General features: G+C 41.0%; 1 protein-coding gene across 1 annotated transcript; it reads left to right on the top strand.

Moving 5' to 3' along the window:
* Positions 1–1,265: 1,265 nt before the first annotated feature.
* LOC112242102 (zinc finger protein 135-like) lies at positions 1,266–3,314 on the top strand (the record flags this gene model as incomplete). Its single annotated transcript, XM_042313888.1, has 1 exon — positions 1,266–3,314. A coding segment is annotated over one exon (1,449 nt), but the record flags the coding sequence as incomplete, so codon positions are not given.
* Between the last annotated feature and the right edge of the window lie 15,125 nt (positions 3,315–18,439).

The raw sequence follows: 18,439 nt of genomic DNA, 5'->3' as shown, positions 1-18,439 counted from the left end.
ATCCCTCAGCTTTATACCAAAACTGTGGCAGGATGTTGTTTGAACTGCAGATTTCCCCTTTAGATCTAGTAGCCTGCCAAATAACAACAATGTATTCTATACTGACTAGTCTATTACATGACTAGTCTGTTACATGTATCCTATACTGACTAGTCTATTTATCTATTAGGTCTAATACATGTATCCTATACTGACTAGTCTATTTATCTATTAGGTCTAATACATGTATCCTATACTGACTAGTCTATTTATCTATTAGGTCTATTACATGTATCCTATACTGACTAGTCTATTACATGTATCCTATACTGACTAGTCTATTACATGTATCCTATACTGACTAGTCTATTACATGTATCCTATACTGACTAGTCTATTTATCTATTAGGTCTAATACATGTATCCTATACTGACTAGTCTATTCATCCATTAGGTCTAATATATGTATCCTATACTGACTAGTCTAATACATGTATCCTATACTGACTAGTCTATTACATGTATCCTATACTGACTAGTCTATTACATGTATCCTATACTGACTAGTCTATTACATGTATCCTATACTGACTAGTCTATTACATGTATCCTATACTGACTAGTCTATTACATGTATCCTATACTGACTAGTCTATTACATGTATCCTATACTGACTAGTCTATTACATGTATCCTATACTGACTAGTCTATTACATGTATCCTATACTGACTAGTCTATTACATGTATCCTATACTGACTAGTCTATTTATCTATTAGGTCTAATACATGTATCCTATACTGACTAGTCTATTTATCTATTAGGTCTAATACATGTATCCTATACTGACTAGTCTATTACATGTATCCTATACTGACTAGTCTATTACATGTATCCTATACTGACTAGTCTATTTATCCATTAGGTCTAATACATGTATCCTATACTGACTAGTCTATTACATGTATCCTATACTGACTAGTCTATTACATGTATCCTATACTGACTAGTCTATTACATGTATCCTATACTGACTAGTCTATTTATCCATTAGGTCTAATACATGTATCCTATACTGACTAGTCTATTTATCTATTAGGTCTAATACATGTATCCTATACTGACTAGTCTATTTATCTATTAGGTCTAATACATGTATCCTATACTGACCTATACTGACTAGTCTATTTATCCATTGCTCTTTTATTGAGGGATCTAGTCTAGATTAAACCTCATAGGTAGACAGTTTTACCATGTGGAGGTTTCATTCAGGTCTCTCTGTTTAACCAAATACTCTGTCTTTGACAGGAGAGAGAACAGACTCTCATTCTGAAAGCGGGACGAGTCCTTCAGAAGAACCTGACCCAGAGACATCCAAACCAGCAAGAGCACACCACTGCTCCCAGTGTGGGAAGAGATTTATCCGGTTAGGGCACCTGAAAGAACATATGAAAACACATACAGGGGAGAAGCCTTACCACTGCTCCCAGTGTGGAAAGGGTTTTGGACAGTCAGGGCATCTAAAGGTGCATGAAAGAAGACACACTGGAGAGAAGCCATATCAATGCTCCCAGTGTGAAAAGAAATGTTTCTCACCAGGGGACCTGAAGTCACATGAGAGAACACACACACAGTCTTTAGAGAGGCCTTTCCAATGCGCTCAGTGTGGAAAGAGATTTATCCAGTCGTCGCATCTGAAAGAGCATGAAAGAATACACACAGGGGAGAAGCCGTATCAATGCTCTCAGTGTGGAAAGGGTTTTAGATACTCAGGTCATTTAAAAGTGCATGAAAGAACACACACTGGCGAGAAGCCGTATCAATGCTCCCAGTGTCAAAAGGGTTTTTTCTCACCAGGGGACCTGAGAAAACATGAGAGAACACATTTAGTAGATAGGCCTTTCCAATGCTCTCAATGTGGAAAGAGATTTATGCAGTCATCACATCTGAAAAAACACAAGAGAATACACACAGGCGAACAACCATTCCAATGCTCTCATTGTGGAAAAAGTTTTACCCGTTTAGGGAACTTGAAAACGCATGAGATGACACACACGGGAGAGAAGCCTTTCCATTGCTCCTTCTGTGGAAAACGTTTTACCCATTTAGGGAACCTGAAAATGCATGAGATGACACACACAGGAAATAAGCCTTATCACTGCTCCCAGTGTGGAAAAGGTTTTGGACACTCAGGGCATCTAAAAGTGCATGAAAGAACACACACTGGAGAGAAGCCGTATCAATGCTCCCAATGTGAAAGTAAATTTTTCTCATCAGGGGACCTGAAATCACATGAGAGAACACACACTGTAGAGAGGCCTTTCCAATGCTCTCAGTGTGGAAAGAGTTTTACCCGGTTAGGGAATCTGAATATGCATTTGAGAACACACACAGGGGAGAAGCCATACCACTGTTCAGACTGTGGAAAGAGATTTATCCAGCTAGGGGACCTGAAATCACATGAGCGGACACACACAGGAGATAAGCCTTTCCAATGCTCTCAGTGTGGAAAAAGTTTTGCCTGGTTAGGGAACTTGAAAATGCATGAGAGAATACACACAGGAGAGAAGCCTTTCCACTGCTCCTTGTGTGGAAAGAGTTTTACCTTTTTAGGGACACTGAAAAAGCATGAGATGACGCACACAGGAGAGAAGCCTTTCCAATGCTCCCAATGTGGAAAGAGTTTTACTCAGTTAGTGAACCTGAAAAGGCATGAAGGAACACACACAGGATAGAATCCGTTCCAGTGTTCTCAGTGTGGAAAGACATTTTCCCAGTCAGAGGACATGAAATCACATGAGAGAATAGAGGTTCTGACTTATAGTTTTGACAAACTTTTTGTGCTTTGGTTTATGCCACATTAAATAAAATTGTAAGAAAAAAAATAGCCTTACTTTTGTTCTTAGTTAATTTTTTCTCTCAAAACATGTTCGCATCTAAAATTAGAATAGATTTTGAATGTATTTGATTTTCATTATGAATTTTTATTGATAAATATAAACCCTTAAGTGTTCATTATATGATTTGGATATTGTTATTTAAAAAAAAAAAATGAAATTAATCATTCATGTGTTTTTCTTGATTCTGATCTTAACCTCTTGAATTTAGTCGTTGTGTTTTTCATTGAGTTCATTTGTGTAGTTATTAATAAGCTGTGTGATAATTAGATGACGTTGTTCTGATAACATTGATAAGTTGTTGACATGATAAAACATTTACTACCTCAATGTCCATCAGTACTGTTCCATCAGATAAAACACAGGTGCTGATTTGTAAAAATGATTTGATTATTTCAACATGTAACTGAATAAAAGTAAACTGGTATTTTTTTTAAACTGTGTGGATGTTCATTTTATATCTATGTATTGTTACACCATGTAGGAGCAGTATAGACCTGGTCTGTTCATTATATACATCTACATGATGTATTGTTACACCATGTAGGAGCAGTATAGACCTGGTCTGTTCATTATATACATCTACATGATGTATTGTTACACCATGTAGGAGCAGTATAGACCTGGTCTGTTCATTATATACATCTACATGATGTATTGTTACACCATGTAGGAGCAGTATAGACCTAGTCTGTTCATTATTAGTTATATACATCTACATGATGTATTGTTACACCATGTAGGAGCAGTATAGACCTGGTCTGTTCATTATATACATCTACATGATGTATTGTTACACCATGTAGGAGCAGTATAGACCTAGTCTGTTCATTATTAGTTATATACATCTACATGATGTATTGTTACACCATGTAGGAGCAGTATAGACCTAGTCTGTTCATTATATACATCTACATGATATATTGTTACACCATGTAGGAGCAGTATAGACCTGGTCTGTTCATTATATACATCTACATGATGTATTGTTACACCATGTAGGAGCAGTATAGACCTAGTCTGTTCATTATATACATCTACATGATGTATTGTTACACCATGTAGGAGCAGTATAGACCTAGTCTGTTCATTATATACATCTACATGATGTATTGTTACACCATGTAGGAGCAGTATAGACCTAGTCTGTTCATTATATACATCTACATGATGTATTGTTACACCATGTAGGAGCAGTATAGACCTAGTCTGTTCATTATATACATCTACATGATGTATTGTTACACCATGTAGGAGCAGTATAGACCTAGTCTGTTCATTATATACATCTACATGATGTATTGTTACACCATGTAGGAGCAGTATAGACCTGGTCTGTTCATTATATACATCTACATGATGTATTGTTACACCATGTAGGAGCAGTATAGACCTAGTCTGTTCATTATATACATCTACATGATGTATTGTTACACCATGTAGGAGCAGTATAGACCTGGTCTGTTCATTATATACATCTACATGATGTGTTGTTACACCATGTAGGAGCAGTATAGACCTGGTCTGTTCATTATATACATCTACATGATGTATTGTTACACCATGTAGGAGCAGTATAGACCTAGTCTGTTCATTATTAGTTATATACATCTACATGATGTATTGTTACACCATGTAGGAGCAGTATAGACCTGGTCTGTTCATTATATACATCTACATGATGTATTGTTACACCATGTAGGAGCAGTATAGACCTGGTCTGTTCATTATATACATCTACATGATGTATTGTTACACCATGTAGGAGCAGTATAGACCTAGTCTGTTCATTATATACATCTACATGATGTATTGTTACACCATGTAGGAGCAGTATAGACCTGGTCTGTTCATTATATACATCTACATGATGTATTGTTACACCATGTAGGAGCAGTATAGACCTAGTCTGTTCATTATATACATCTACATGATGTATTGTTACACCATGTAGGAGCAGTATAGACCTAGTCTGTTCATTATATACATCTACATGATGTATTGTTACACCATGTAGGAGCAGTATAGACCTGGTCTGTTCATTATATACATCTACATGATGTATTGTTACACCATGTAGGAGCAGTATAGACCTGGTCTGGTCATTATATACATCTACATGATGTATTGTTACACCATGTAGGAGCAGTATAGACCTGGTCTGTTCATTATATACATCTACATGATGTATTGTTACACCATGTAGGAGCAGTATAGACCTGGTCTGGTCATTATATACATCTACATGATGTATTGTTACACCATGTAGGAGCAGTATAGACCTGGTCTGTTCATTATATACATCTACATGATGTATTGTTACACCATGTAGGAGCAGTATAGACCTGGTCTGTTCATTATATACATCTACATGATGTATTGTTACACCATGTAGGAGCAGTATAGACCTGGTCTGTTCATTATATACATCTACATGATGTATTGTTACACCATGTAGGAGCAGTATAGACCTGGTCTGTTCATTATATACATCTACATGATGTATTGTTACACCATGTAGGAGCAGTATAGACCTGGTCTGTTCATTATATACATCTACATGATGTATTGTTACACCATGTAGGAGCAGTATAGACCTAGTCTGTTCATTATATACATCTACATGATGTATTGTTATACTATGTAGGAGCAGTATAGACCTAGTCTGTTCATTATATACATCTACATGATGTATTGTTACACCATGTAGGAGCAGTATAGACCTAGTCTGTTCATTATTAGTTATATACATCTACATGATGTATTGTTACACCATGTAGGAGCAGTATAGACCTAGTCTGTTTATTATATACATCTACATGATGTATTGTTACACCATGTAGGAGCAGTATAGACCTAGTCTGTTCATTATATACATCTACATGATGTATTGTTACGTTCCTTATATACAGAGCATTTGGAAAGTGTTCAGACCCCTTGACTTTTCCCCACATTTTGTTACGTTACAGCCTTATTCGAAAATGTATGAAATTGTTTTTTTCCCCCCTCAATCTGCACACAATACCTCAAAATGACAAACGCAAAAACTGGTTTTGTAAAATGTTTTGCAAATGTATTAAAAATATACAACTGAAATATTCAGAATGAGTAAGTGTGTCCAAACATTTGACTGAAATTGTCAGTATTCAGACCCTTTACTCAGTGCTGTTTCGAAGCATCTTTGGCAGCAATTACAGCCTCGAATCTTCTTGGATATGACGCTACAAGCTTGGCACACCTGTATTTGGGGAGTTTCTCCCATTCTTCTCTGCAGATCCTCTCAAGCTCCGTCAGTGTGGATGGGGAGCGTTGCTGCACAGCTATTTTCAGGGCTCTCCAGAGATGTTTGATCGGGTTCAAGTCCGGGCTCTGGCTGGGCCACTCAAGGACATTCAGAGACTTATCCCGAAGCCACTCCTGTGTTCTCTTGGCTGTGTGGTTAGGGTCATTGTCCTGGAAGGTGAAACTTTGCCCCAGTCTGAGGTCCTGGAGCAGGTTTTCATTAAGGATATCTCTGTAATTTGCTCTGTTCGTCTTTGCCTCGATCCTGACTAGTCTCACAGTCCCTGCCGCTGAAAAACATCCCCACAGCATGATGCTGCCACCACCATGCTTCACCGTAGGGATGGTGCCAGGTTTCCTCCAGACATGACTTTTGGTATTCAGGCCAAAAGAGTTCAAGCTTGGTTTCATCAGAGCAGAGAATTTTGTTTCTCATGGTGAGAGTCCTTTAGGTGTTATTATTTTTACATTTTACATTTTACCTTAATTTAACTTGGCAAGTCAGTTAAGAACAAATGTTTATTTTCAATGACGGCCTACCGGGGAACAGTGGGTTAAATGCCTTGTTCAGGGGCAGAACGACAGATTTTTACCTTGTCGGTTCAGGGATTCGGATGTTGACCAAAACAAATGAACAATAATATCAATATTCTCAGAACCACTATGTTGACACAATGTTTCAATATTCTCAGAACCACTATGACACAATGTTTCAATATTCTCAGAACCACTATGACACAATGTTTCAATATTCTCAGAACCACTATGACACAATGTTTCAATATTCTCAGAACCACTATGACACAATGTTTCAATATTCTCAGAGCCATTATGACACAATGCTTCATATTCTCAGAACCACTATGTTGACACAATGTTTCAATATTCTCAGAACCACTATGTTGACACAATGTTTCAATATTCTCAGAACCACTATGTTGACACAATGCTTCAATATACTCAGACTATATCCAACCCAGCTCCATGTGTTGCCACTATCATGTATCCTACCATGACTATATCCAACCCAACTCCATGTGTTGCCACTATCATGTATCCTACCATGACTATATCCAACCCAACTCCATGTGTTGCCACTATCATGTTTCCTACCATGACTATATTCAACCCAACTCCATGTGTTCAGAAAATTGAAGGAAATCATTGATTGAAGGAAATCAAATCACTCAGGTGAATTTAACGCTGACGTGGGGCAGTGGGTTCTAAACAAATCAGACAAAAAAACATAAACACGTTACACAAACTCTGGCAAAGTGAGCACTGCTTCATGTGGCGGCAACAACACCTAAAAACACCTAACCCTAACCCAACAACACCTAAAAACACCTAACCCTAACCCAACAACACCTAAAAACACCTAACCCTAACCCAACAACACCTAAAAACACCTAACCCTAACCCAACAACACCTAAAAACACCTAACCCTAACCCAACAACACCTAAAAACACCTAACCCTAACCCAACAACACCTAAAAACACCTAACCCTAACCCAAAAACACCTAAAAACACCTAACCCTAACCCAACAACACCTAAAAACACCTAACCCTAACCCAACAACACCTAAAAACACCTAACCCTAACCCAACAACACCTAAAAACACCTAACCCTAACCCAACAACACCTAAAAACACCTAACCCTAACCCAACAACACCTAAAAACACCTAACCCTAACCCAACAACACCTAAAAACACCTAACCCTAACCCAACAACACCTAAAAACACCTAACCCTAACCCAACAACACCTAAAAACACCTAACCCTAACCCAACAACACCTAAAAACACCTAACCCTAACCCAACAACACCTAAAAACACCTAACCCTAACAACACCTAAAAACACCTAACCCTAACCCAACAACACCTAAAAACACCTAACCCTAACCCAACAACACCTAAAAACACCTAACCCTAACCCAACAACACCTAAAAACACCTAACCCTAACCCAACAACACCTAAAAACACCTAACCCTAACAACACCTAAAAACACCTAACCCTAACCCAACAACACCTAAAAACACCTAACCCTAACCCAACAACACCTAAAAACACCTAACCCAACAACACCTAACCCAACAACACCTAAAAACACCTAACCCTAACCCAACAACACCTAAAAACACCTAACCCTAACCCAACAACACCTAAAAACACCTAACCCTAACCCAACAACACCTAAAAACACCTAACCCTAACCCAACAACACCTAAAAACACCTAACCCTAACCCAACAACACCTAAAAACACCTAACCCTAACCCAACAACACCTAAAAACACCTAACCCTAACCCAACAACACCTAAAAACACCTAACCCTAACCCAACAACACCTAAAAACACCTAACCCTAACCCAACAACACCTAAAAACACCTAACCCTAACCCAACAACACCTAAAAACACCTAACCCTAACCCAACAACACCTAAAAACACCTAACCCTAACCCAACAACACCTAAAAACACCTAACCCTAACCCAACAACACCTAAAAACACCTAACCCTAACCCAACAACACATAAAAAGCCCATATGCCCCTCGGTGAGAGAAGCTTTCATTGTTTTTGTGTAGGTGTTGTTGGCGGTGCGTCTTGGTCAATTTAGCTCGGGAAAATGCCGCCCTCTTCAATCTGTCACCTAATCCTGCATAATGGGCAGGCCAGCCTTGGATAAATGTATTGGCTGTAAGAAGTACGAGAAAACATAACATCTGGTTGTTTTTAAATGACTCCTTATGACATTGTTTGTCAGATTAAACAATGCAATACATATTTTTTCCAATCTGCGTTACCCACTCCAGTCAGCAGGTGGCGATGTGCCTATTGCGTATAATCTAGTGGAAGGGAGGCTTCTTCAACAGCGTCAACAGGCTTCTGATTCAACCACTTCCGTAGCTTGATAGCAAAACTAAAACCGAAACATTGAAGCTCTTTAGACCAATGTTGTGTTTATTAATCTTAGTGTTTTGAACATAATTCTGTTTACATATCTACTGGTTAATTTAAACGTAATTTACTTGTTAAATTACATTTTGCAAATGTGTTAAATTAATACTGAGTCTAGCACAAGGCTAATGCTAGCTAGTTAGCTAACATCACCATGAGCTCACTAAACTACTCCCATCCCGCTAAAGTAGAGGACTGCTGGACGGAGAAAGAAGCTCTGGAGCTGAACATTGTCATAAAAGAAGAGCAGGGGGATATTTCAGTGATAGGAGAGGAAGACGTTTTCAGAGTAAAACAGGAGGAAGAGGAGGATGTTAAAGTGAAAGAAGAGGAAGAACCTTTTGGAGTGAAAGAGGAAGAGGGAATAGAGGCTGTCACAGTGGTAGAGGAGGAGGTAGAACCTTTCAGAATGAAAAAGGAGGAAGAGGAAGATGTCACATTGAAAGAAGAAGAGAATGTAGTGAAAGAAGAGGAAGAGCCTCTTTTACTCCAACATGTTATCTCAATAAAAGAGGAGAAAGATGTTTTGGGAGTGGAAGAGGAGACTGAATATCTGATTAACACCAGTGAGTACTGTCTTAAAAACAGGGGACACAAACTATGCCGTTGTTGAACTAATGTGTGTTTTTTAAAGGTAAAGGGGCATTCTACTGAAGTTCTACACTTGAATATTGTTGATGAATCGATACATGAGACCAAGTTGAAACACTGGACAGGGTGGATCAGGCGCCGACAGAGATGGCCGCCTCGCTTCGCGTTCCTAGGAAACTATGCAGTTTTTTGTTTTTTTACGTGTTATTTCTTACACTAGTACCCCAGGTCATCTTAGGTTTCTTTACATACAGCCGAGAAGAACTACTGAATATAAGATCAGCGTCAACTCACCATCAGTACGACCAAGAATATGTTTTTCGCGATGCGGATCCTGTGTTCTGCCTTACAACCAGTGTAACGGAGTGGATCACATGCAGCGACCAAAAAAAAAAAAAAAAAAAAACGACTCAGAAAAAGAGGGAAACGAAGCGGTCTTCTGGTCAGACTCCGGAGACGGGCACATCGTGCACCACTCCCTAGCATTCTTCTTGCCAATGTCCAGTCTCTTGACAACAAGGTTGATGAAATCCGAGCATGGGTAGCATTCCAGAGGGACATCAGAGACTGTAACGTTCTCTGCTTCACGGAAACATGGCTAACTGGAGAGACGCAATCCGAGCGTTGCAGCCAGCGGGTTTCTCCACGCATCGCGCCGACAGAAACAAACATCTTTCTGGTAAGAAGACGGGCGGGGCGTATGCCTTATGGCCAACGTGACATGGTGTGATGAAAGAAACATACAGGAACTCAAATCCTTCTGTTCACCTGATTTAGAATTCCTCACAATCAAATGTAGACCGCATTATCTACCAAGAGAATTCTCTTCGATTATAATCACAGCCGTATATATCCCCCCAAGCAGACACATCGATGGCTCTGAACGAACTTTATCTAACTCTCTGCAAACTGGAAACGATTTATCCGGAGGCTGCATTCATTGTAGCTGGGGATTTTAACAAGGCTAATCTGAAAACAAGACTCCCTAAATTTTATCAGCATATCGATTGCGCAACCAGGGGTGGAAAGACCCTGGATCATTGTTACTCTAACTTCCGCGACGCATATAAGGCCCTGCCCCGCCCCCTTTCGGAAAAGCTGACCACGACTCCATTTTGTTGATCCCTGCCTACAGACAGAAACTAAAACAAGAAGCTCCCACGCTGAGGTCTGTCCAACGCTGGTCCGACCAAGCTGACTCCACACTCCAAGACTGCTTCCATCACGTGGACTGGGAGATGTTTCGTATTGCGTCAGACAACAACATTGACGAATACGCTGATACGGTGTGCGAGTTCATTAGAACGTGCGTTGAAGATGTCGTTCCCATAGCAACGATTAAAACATTCCCTAACCAGAAACCGTGGATTGATGGCAGCATTCGTGTGAAACTGAAGGCACGAACCACTGCTTTTAATCAGGGCAAGGTGTCTGGTAACATGACTGAATACAAACAGTGCAGCTATTCCCTCCGCAAGGCTATCAAACAAGCTAAGCGCCAGTACAGAGACAAAGTAGAATCTCAATTCAACGGCTCAGACACAAGAGGTATGTGGCAGGGTCTACAGTCAATCACGGACTACAGGAAGAAACCCAGCCCAGTCACGGACCAGGATGTCTTGCTCCCAGGCAGACTAAATAACTTTTTTGCCCGCTTTGAGGACAATACAGTGCCACTGACACGGCCTGCAACGGAAACATGCAGTCTCTCCTTCACTGCAGCCGAAGTGAGTAAGACATTTAAACGTGTTAACCCTCGCAAGGCTGCAGGCCCAGACGGCATCCCCAGCCGCGCCCTCAGAGCATGCGCAGACCAGCTGGCCGGTGTGTTTACGGACATATTCAATCAATCCCTATACCAGTCTGCTGTTCCCACATGCTTCAAGAGGGCCACCATTGTTCCTGTTCCCAAGAAAGCTAAGGTAACTGAGCTAAACGACTACCGCCCCGTAGCACTCACATCCGTCATCATGAAGTGCTTTGAGAGACTAGTCAAGGACCATATCACCTCCACCCTACCTGACACCCTTGACCCACTCCAATTTGCTTACCGCCCAAATAGGTCCACAGACGATGCAATCTCAACCACACTGCACACTGCCCTAACCCATCTGGACAAGAGGAATACCTATGTGAGAATGCTGTTCATCGACTACAGCTCGGCATTCAACACCATAGTACCCTCCAAGCTCGTCATCAAGCTCGAGACCCTGGGTCTCGACCCCGCCCTGTGCAACTGGGTACTGGACTTCCTGACGGGCCGCCCCCAGGTGGTGAGGGTAGGCAACAACATCTCCTCCCCGCTGATCCTCAACACTGGGGCCCCACAAGGGTGCGTTCTGAGCCCTCTCCTGTACTCCCTGTTCACCCACGACTGCGTGGCCATGCACGCCTCCAACTCAATCATCAAGTTTGCGGACGACACAACAGTGGTAGGCTTGATTACCAACAACGACGAGACGGCCTACAGGGAGGAGGTGAGGGCCCTCGGAGTGTGGTGTCAGGAAAATAACCTCACACTCAACGTCTACAAAACTAAGGAGATGATTGTGGACTTCAGGAAACAGCAGAGGGAACACCCCCCTATCCACATCGATGGAACAGTAGTGGAGAGGGTAGCAAGTTTTAAGTTCCTCGGCATACACATCACAGACAAACTGAATTGGTCCACTCACACAGACAGCATCGTGAGGAAGGCGCAGCAGCGCCTCTTCAACCTCAGGAGGCTGAAGAAATTTGGCTTGTCACCAAAAGCACTCACAAACTTCTACAGATGCACAATCGAGAGCATCCTGGCGGGCTGTATCACCGCCTGGTATGGCAACTGCACCGCCCTCAACCGTAAGGCTCTCCAGAGGGTAGTGAGGTCTGCACAACGCATCACCGGGGCAAACTACCTGCCCTCCAGGACACCTACACCACCCGATGCTACAGGAAGGCCATAAAGATCATCAAGGACATCAACCACCCGAGCCACTGCCTGTTCACCCCGCTGTCATCCAGAAGGCGAGGTCAGTACAGGTGCATCAAAGCTGGGACCGAGAGACTGAAAAACAGCTTCTATCTCAAGGCCATCAGACTGTTAAACAGCCACCACTAACATTGAGTGGCTACTGCCAACACACTGTCAATGACACTGACTCTACTCCAGCCACTTTAATCATGGGAATTCATGGGAAATGATGTAAATATATCACTAGCCACTTTAAACAATGCTACCTTATATAATGTTACTTACCCTACATTGTTCATCTCATATGCATACGTTGATACTGTACTCTATATCATCGACTGCATCCTTATGTAATACATGTATCACTAGCCACTTTAACTATGCCACTTGGTTTACATACTTATCTCATATGTATATACTGTACTCGATATCATCTACTGTATCTTGCCTATGCTGCTCTGTACCATCACTCATTCATATATCCTTATGTACATATTCTTTATCCCCTTACACTGTGTATAAGACAGTAGTTTTTTTTGGAATTGTTAGTTAGATTACTTGCTTTTTATTACTGCATTGTCGGAACTAGAAGCACAAGCATTTCGCTACACTCGCATTAACATCTGCTAACCATGTGTATGTGACAAATAACATTTGATTTGATTTGATTTGATCAGGTATATGTATGATATATATATATATGAGTATTATCTTAAAAAGAGGGGACACAAACTATGCAGTTGTTTAACTAGGATGTGTGTTTTTTTAAAGGGGCATTCTACTGAAGTTCTACACTTGAATATTGTTGATGAATCGATACATGAGACCAAGTTGAAACACTGGACAGGGTGGATCAGGTATTTGATTTGATTTGATTTGATCAGGTAAAGGCAGTTTATTTGACAGAGTGGAGATATCTGGCACGGACTCTCCTTCGTCTGGCTCTTAGGGAACCTTCAGAAAAGAGCCCCGATACATTGTGTGCAGTTCATTTTATCCATGGGTATGACGTAGGTAGATTCTGGTAGATTCAGGCCTCTGGTAGGTTGCTGGTAGTCGATTGGCAGTTCCCTCCAGACTGGTGTCGCCGTCCCATTGGCAGTTGGAAGAGTTCTTTGTCTTTGGAGCCCATTCCCAGGGAAGGGAGTGAGTGTGTGTATGTGTGTGCGTTCCTGTCTTGGCAAGTCTGTGTGTCCTCGGAGTGAGTGTGTGTAATGTGTGTGCGTCCCTATCTTGGTGTCCTCGCAGTGAGTGTGTGTAATGTGTGTGCGTTCTTGCAGTCTGGGATGTTGTGGCCGAACTGACGGCTAGCACCTGTGGCTAGGATGTATCCTGTTTTGCCAGTGTTGTGGATGATTTAAGTGAGTGTGTGTGTGAGAGATATCCTGTATGAGGCCTAACATGTTTTACTGTGAAAATACGTTGCTATGTGTTGTCTCAGTTATAGCAATGCAATAGCAGTAAGCTGATCATTTGCATAGGAAATAGCACTTCATTACAATATGTTGTTCAGTACTGTGTTCATGTATAAAGGGGCATTCAACAGTTGTTTAACTAGGCTGTGTGTTTTTTAAAGGGGCATTCTACTGAAGTTCTACACTTGAATATGTTGTTCATTTATAAAGGGGCAATCTGCGATTGGTACATGCATTGTTTTACTTTTCAATGAATGATAGAGCCTACGCTTTGGTTCTTGGGGAATATAACTCTGAAATGCCCAATGAGCTTACTTCAACAGTCTCACCCCTTCTGAGGGGTAGACCTACACTATGTACATTTACATTGAGTCATTTAGCAAATGCTGTTATCCAGAGACACTTACAGTACTGAGTCATTTAGCAGACTCTCTGATCCAGACACTACAGTACTGAGTCATTTAGCAGACTCTCTTATCCAGAGAGACTTACAGTACTGAGTCATTTAGCAGACTCTCTGATCCAGAAACACTTACAGTAGTGAGTCATTTAGCAGACTCTCTTATCCAGAGAGACTTACAGTACTGAGTCATTTAGCAGACTCTCTGATCCAGAAACACTTACAGTAGTGAGTCATTTAGCAGACTCTCTTATCCAGAGAGACTTACAGTACTGAGTCATTTAGCAGACTCTCTTATCCAGAGACACTTACAGTAGTGAGTCATTTAGCAGACTCTTACCCAGAGAGACTTACAGTAGTGAGTCATTTAGCAGACTCTCTTATCCAGAGACACTTACAGTAGTGAGTCATTTAGCAGACTCTCTTATCCAGAGACACTTACAGTAGTGAGTCATTTAGCAGACTCTCTTATCCAGAGACACTTATGTTACTGTCTGTCAACCCTGATACACTTACAGTGGGGCAAAAAAATATTTAGTCACCCAGCAATTGTGCAAGTTCTCCCTCTTAAAAAGATGAGAGAGGCCTGTCATTTTCATCATAGGTACACTTCAACTATGACAGACAAAATTAGGAAAATCACATTTTTTATGAATTTAATTGCAAATTAGGGTGGAAAATAAGTATTTGGTCACCTACAAACAAGCAAGATTTCTGGCTCTCACAGACCTGTAACTTCTTATTTAAGAGGCTCCTCTGTCCTCCACTCGTTACCTGTATTAATGGCACCTGTTTGAACTTGTTATCAGTATAAAAGACACCTGTCCACAACCTCAAACAGTCACACTCCAAACTCCACTATGGCCAAGACCAAAGAGCTGTCAAAGGACACCAGAAACAAAATTGTAGACCTGCACCAGGCTGGGAAGACTGAATCTGTAATAGGTAAGCAGCTTGGTTTGAAGAAATCAACTGTGAGAGCAATTATTAGGAAATACAAGACCACTGTTAATCTCGCTCGATCTGGGGCTCCACGCAAGATCTCACCCCGTGGGGTCAAAATGATCACAAGAACGGTGAGCAAAAATCCCAGAACCACACGGGGGACCTAGTGAATGACCTGCAGAGAGCTGGGACCAAAGTAACAAAGCCTACCATCAGTAACACACTACGCCGCCAGGGACTCAAATCCTGCAGTGCCAGACCCCCCTGCTTAAGCCAGTACATGTCCAGGCCTGTCTGAAGTTTGCTAGAGAGCATTTGGATGATCCAGAAGAAGATTGGGAGTATGTCATATGGTCAGATGAAACCAAAATATGAATTTTTGGTAAAAACTCAACTCGTAGTGTTTGGACGACAAAGAATGCTGAGTTGCATCCAAAGAACACCATACCTACTGTGAAGCATGGGGGTGGAAACATCATGCTTTGGGGCTGTTTTTCTGCAAAGGGACTAGGACGACTGATCCGTGTAAAGGAAAGAATGAATGGGGCCATGTATCGTGAGATTTTGAGTGAAAACCTCCTTCCATCAGCAAGGGCATTGAAGATGAAACGGGGCTGGGTCTTTCAGCATGACAATGATCCCAAACACACCGCCCAGGCAACGAAGGAGTGGCTTCGTAAGAAGCAGTTCAAGGTCCTGGAGTGGCCTAGCCAGTCTCCAGATCTCAACACCATAGAAAATCTTTGGAGGGAGTTGAAAGTCTGTGTTGCCCAGCAATAGCCCCAAAACATCACTGCTCTAGAGGAGATCTGCATGGAGGAATGGGTCAAAATACCAGCAACAGTGTGTGAAAACCTTGTGAAGACTTACAGAAAACGTTTGACCTCTGTCATTGCCAACAAAGGGTATATAACAAAGTATTGAGATAAACTTTTGTTATTGACCAAATACTTATTTTCCACCATAATTTGCAAATAAATTCATAAAAAATCCTACAATGTGATTTTCTGGATTTTCTTTCTCATTTTGTCCATCATAGTTGAAGTGTACTTATGATGAAAATTACAGGCCTCTCTCATCTTTTTAAGTGGGAGAACTTGCACAATTGGTGGCTGACTAAATACTTTTTGCCCCACTGTACAAGAACACACACATACATGTAATAGTACCAGACATGCAGCCAAACATATACAGTTGGCATTGCTGTTATGGTTTTTGTTGTCCTTGATATATTTTGTTTTTAATATATATTTTATTTTTTTGCTGTTGTTTGCTGTTTTCTTCTGTCTTTTTCTTTTTTCTCTTTCTCTTGGTTGTTGGTGCATCGGGGGGTTCTTGGGGAATGGAATTAATTGTATTTTTTATTTTTATCTTGTGGGGGATTGTGGGAGGGGTCTCGAATGGTTGAGGGACAGCTATTGGGGCACTGTGGGGGGATCTTGGAGGGTTCAGGTTCACGTTTTTTTTGGCCTGGTGGTAGATCTGTCAACGTGCCCTTGAGCAGGGCATTGACCCTGGATGCTTCTGTGTGTCGCTCTGAATGGGAGTCTGTTGGATGACTGGTGTGATGTAGTTGCTGATCGGCTTCACTGCAAGTACATTGTATGTTTCGGAAATTCAATAATAATAAAAAAAATAAGGAAATCTGAAATGTCTTGAGTCAGTAAGTTTTCAGTATTCAACCACTTTGTTATGGCAAGGAGCCTAAATAAGTTCAGGAGTAATCATTTGCTTAACAAGTCACATAATAAATTGCATGGACTCACTGTGTGCAATAATAGTGTTTAACATGATTTTTGAATGACTACCTCATCTCCGTACCCCACACATACAATTATCTGTAAGGTCCCTCAGTCAAGGAGTGAATTTACATCACAGATTCAACCAATACCTCACAAAGAAGGACACCTATTGGTAGAGAGGCAAACAAAAACAAAAAAACAAACATCTGAGATTGAATATCCCTTTGAGGTGAAGTTATTAATTACACTTTGGATGGTGTATCAATACTCCCAGTCACTACAAAAGATACAGGCGTCCTTCCTAACTCAGTGTATCAATACACCCAGTCACTACAAAAGAAAAAGATACAGGCGTCCTTCCTAAACTCAGTTGCTGGAGAGGAAGGAAACCGCTCAGGGATTTCACCATGAGGCCAATGGTGACTTTAAAACAGTTACAGAGTTTAATGGCTGTGAAGTTATTAATTACACTTTGGATGGTGTATCAATACACCCAGTCACTACAAAAGATACAGGCTTCCTTCCTAACTCAGTAGATAGTGTATCAATACACCCAGTCACTACAAAAGATACAGGCGTCCTTCCTAAACTCAGTTGCTGGAGAGGAAGGAAACCGCTCAGGGATTTCACCATGAGGCCAATGGTGACTTTAAAACAGTTACAGAGTTTAATGGCTGTGAAGTTATGAATTACACTTTGGATGGTGTATCAATACACCCAGTCACTACAAAAGGGATTTCACCATGAGGCCAATGGTGAGGCCAAAACTTTGTATCTGTTTTATAGCTGTGATAGGAGAACTGAGGATGGATCAACGACATTGTAGTTGCTCTACAATACTCACCTAATTGGCAGAGTGAAAAGAAGGAAGTCTGTACAGAAGACAAATATTTTAAAAATATTTATAAATATTCCAAAACACGCATCCTATTTGCAACAAGCCACTAAAGTAATACTGCAAAACATGTGGCAAAGCAATTCACTTTTTGTCCTGAATACAAAGTGTGATGTTCGAGGTAAATCTGAGTACCACTCTCCATATTTTCAATCATAGTGGTGGCTGCGTCATGTTATGGGTATGCTTGTAAGCGTTAAGGACTGGAGAGTTTTTCAGAATAAAAAAATGAACTGAATTGAGCTAAAAACAGGCAAAATCCTAAAGGAAAACCTGGTTCAGTCTGCTTTCCACCAGACACTGGGAGATTAATTCACCTTTCAGCAGGACAACAACCTAAAACACAAGGCCAAATCTACACTGGGGTTG

The sequence above is a fragment of the Oncorhynchus tshawytscha genome, unplaced genomic scaffold, assembly GCF_018296145.1.
Source record: "Oncorhynchus tshawytscha isolate Ot180627B unplaced genomic scaffold, Otsh_v2.0 Un_contig_2142_pilon_pilon, whole genome shotgun sequence".
NCBI classification, from domain to species: Eukaryota; Metazoa; Chordata; class Actinopteri; order Salmoniformes; family Salmonidae; genus Oncorhynchus; species Oncorhynchus tshawytscha.
The sequence above is the reverse complement of the archived record's forward strand: the minus strand, read 5'-3'. Positions and strand labels throughout refer to the sequence as shown.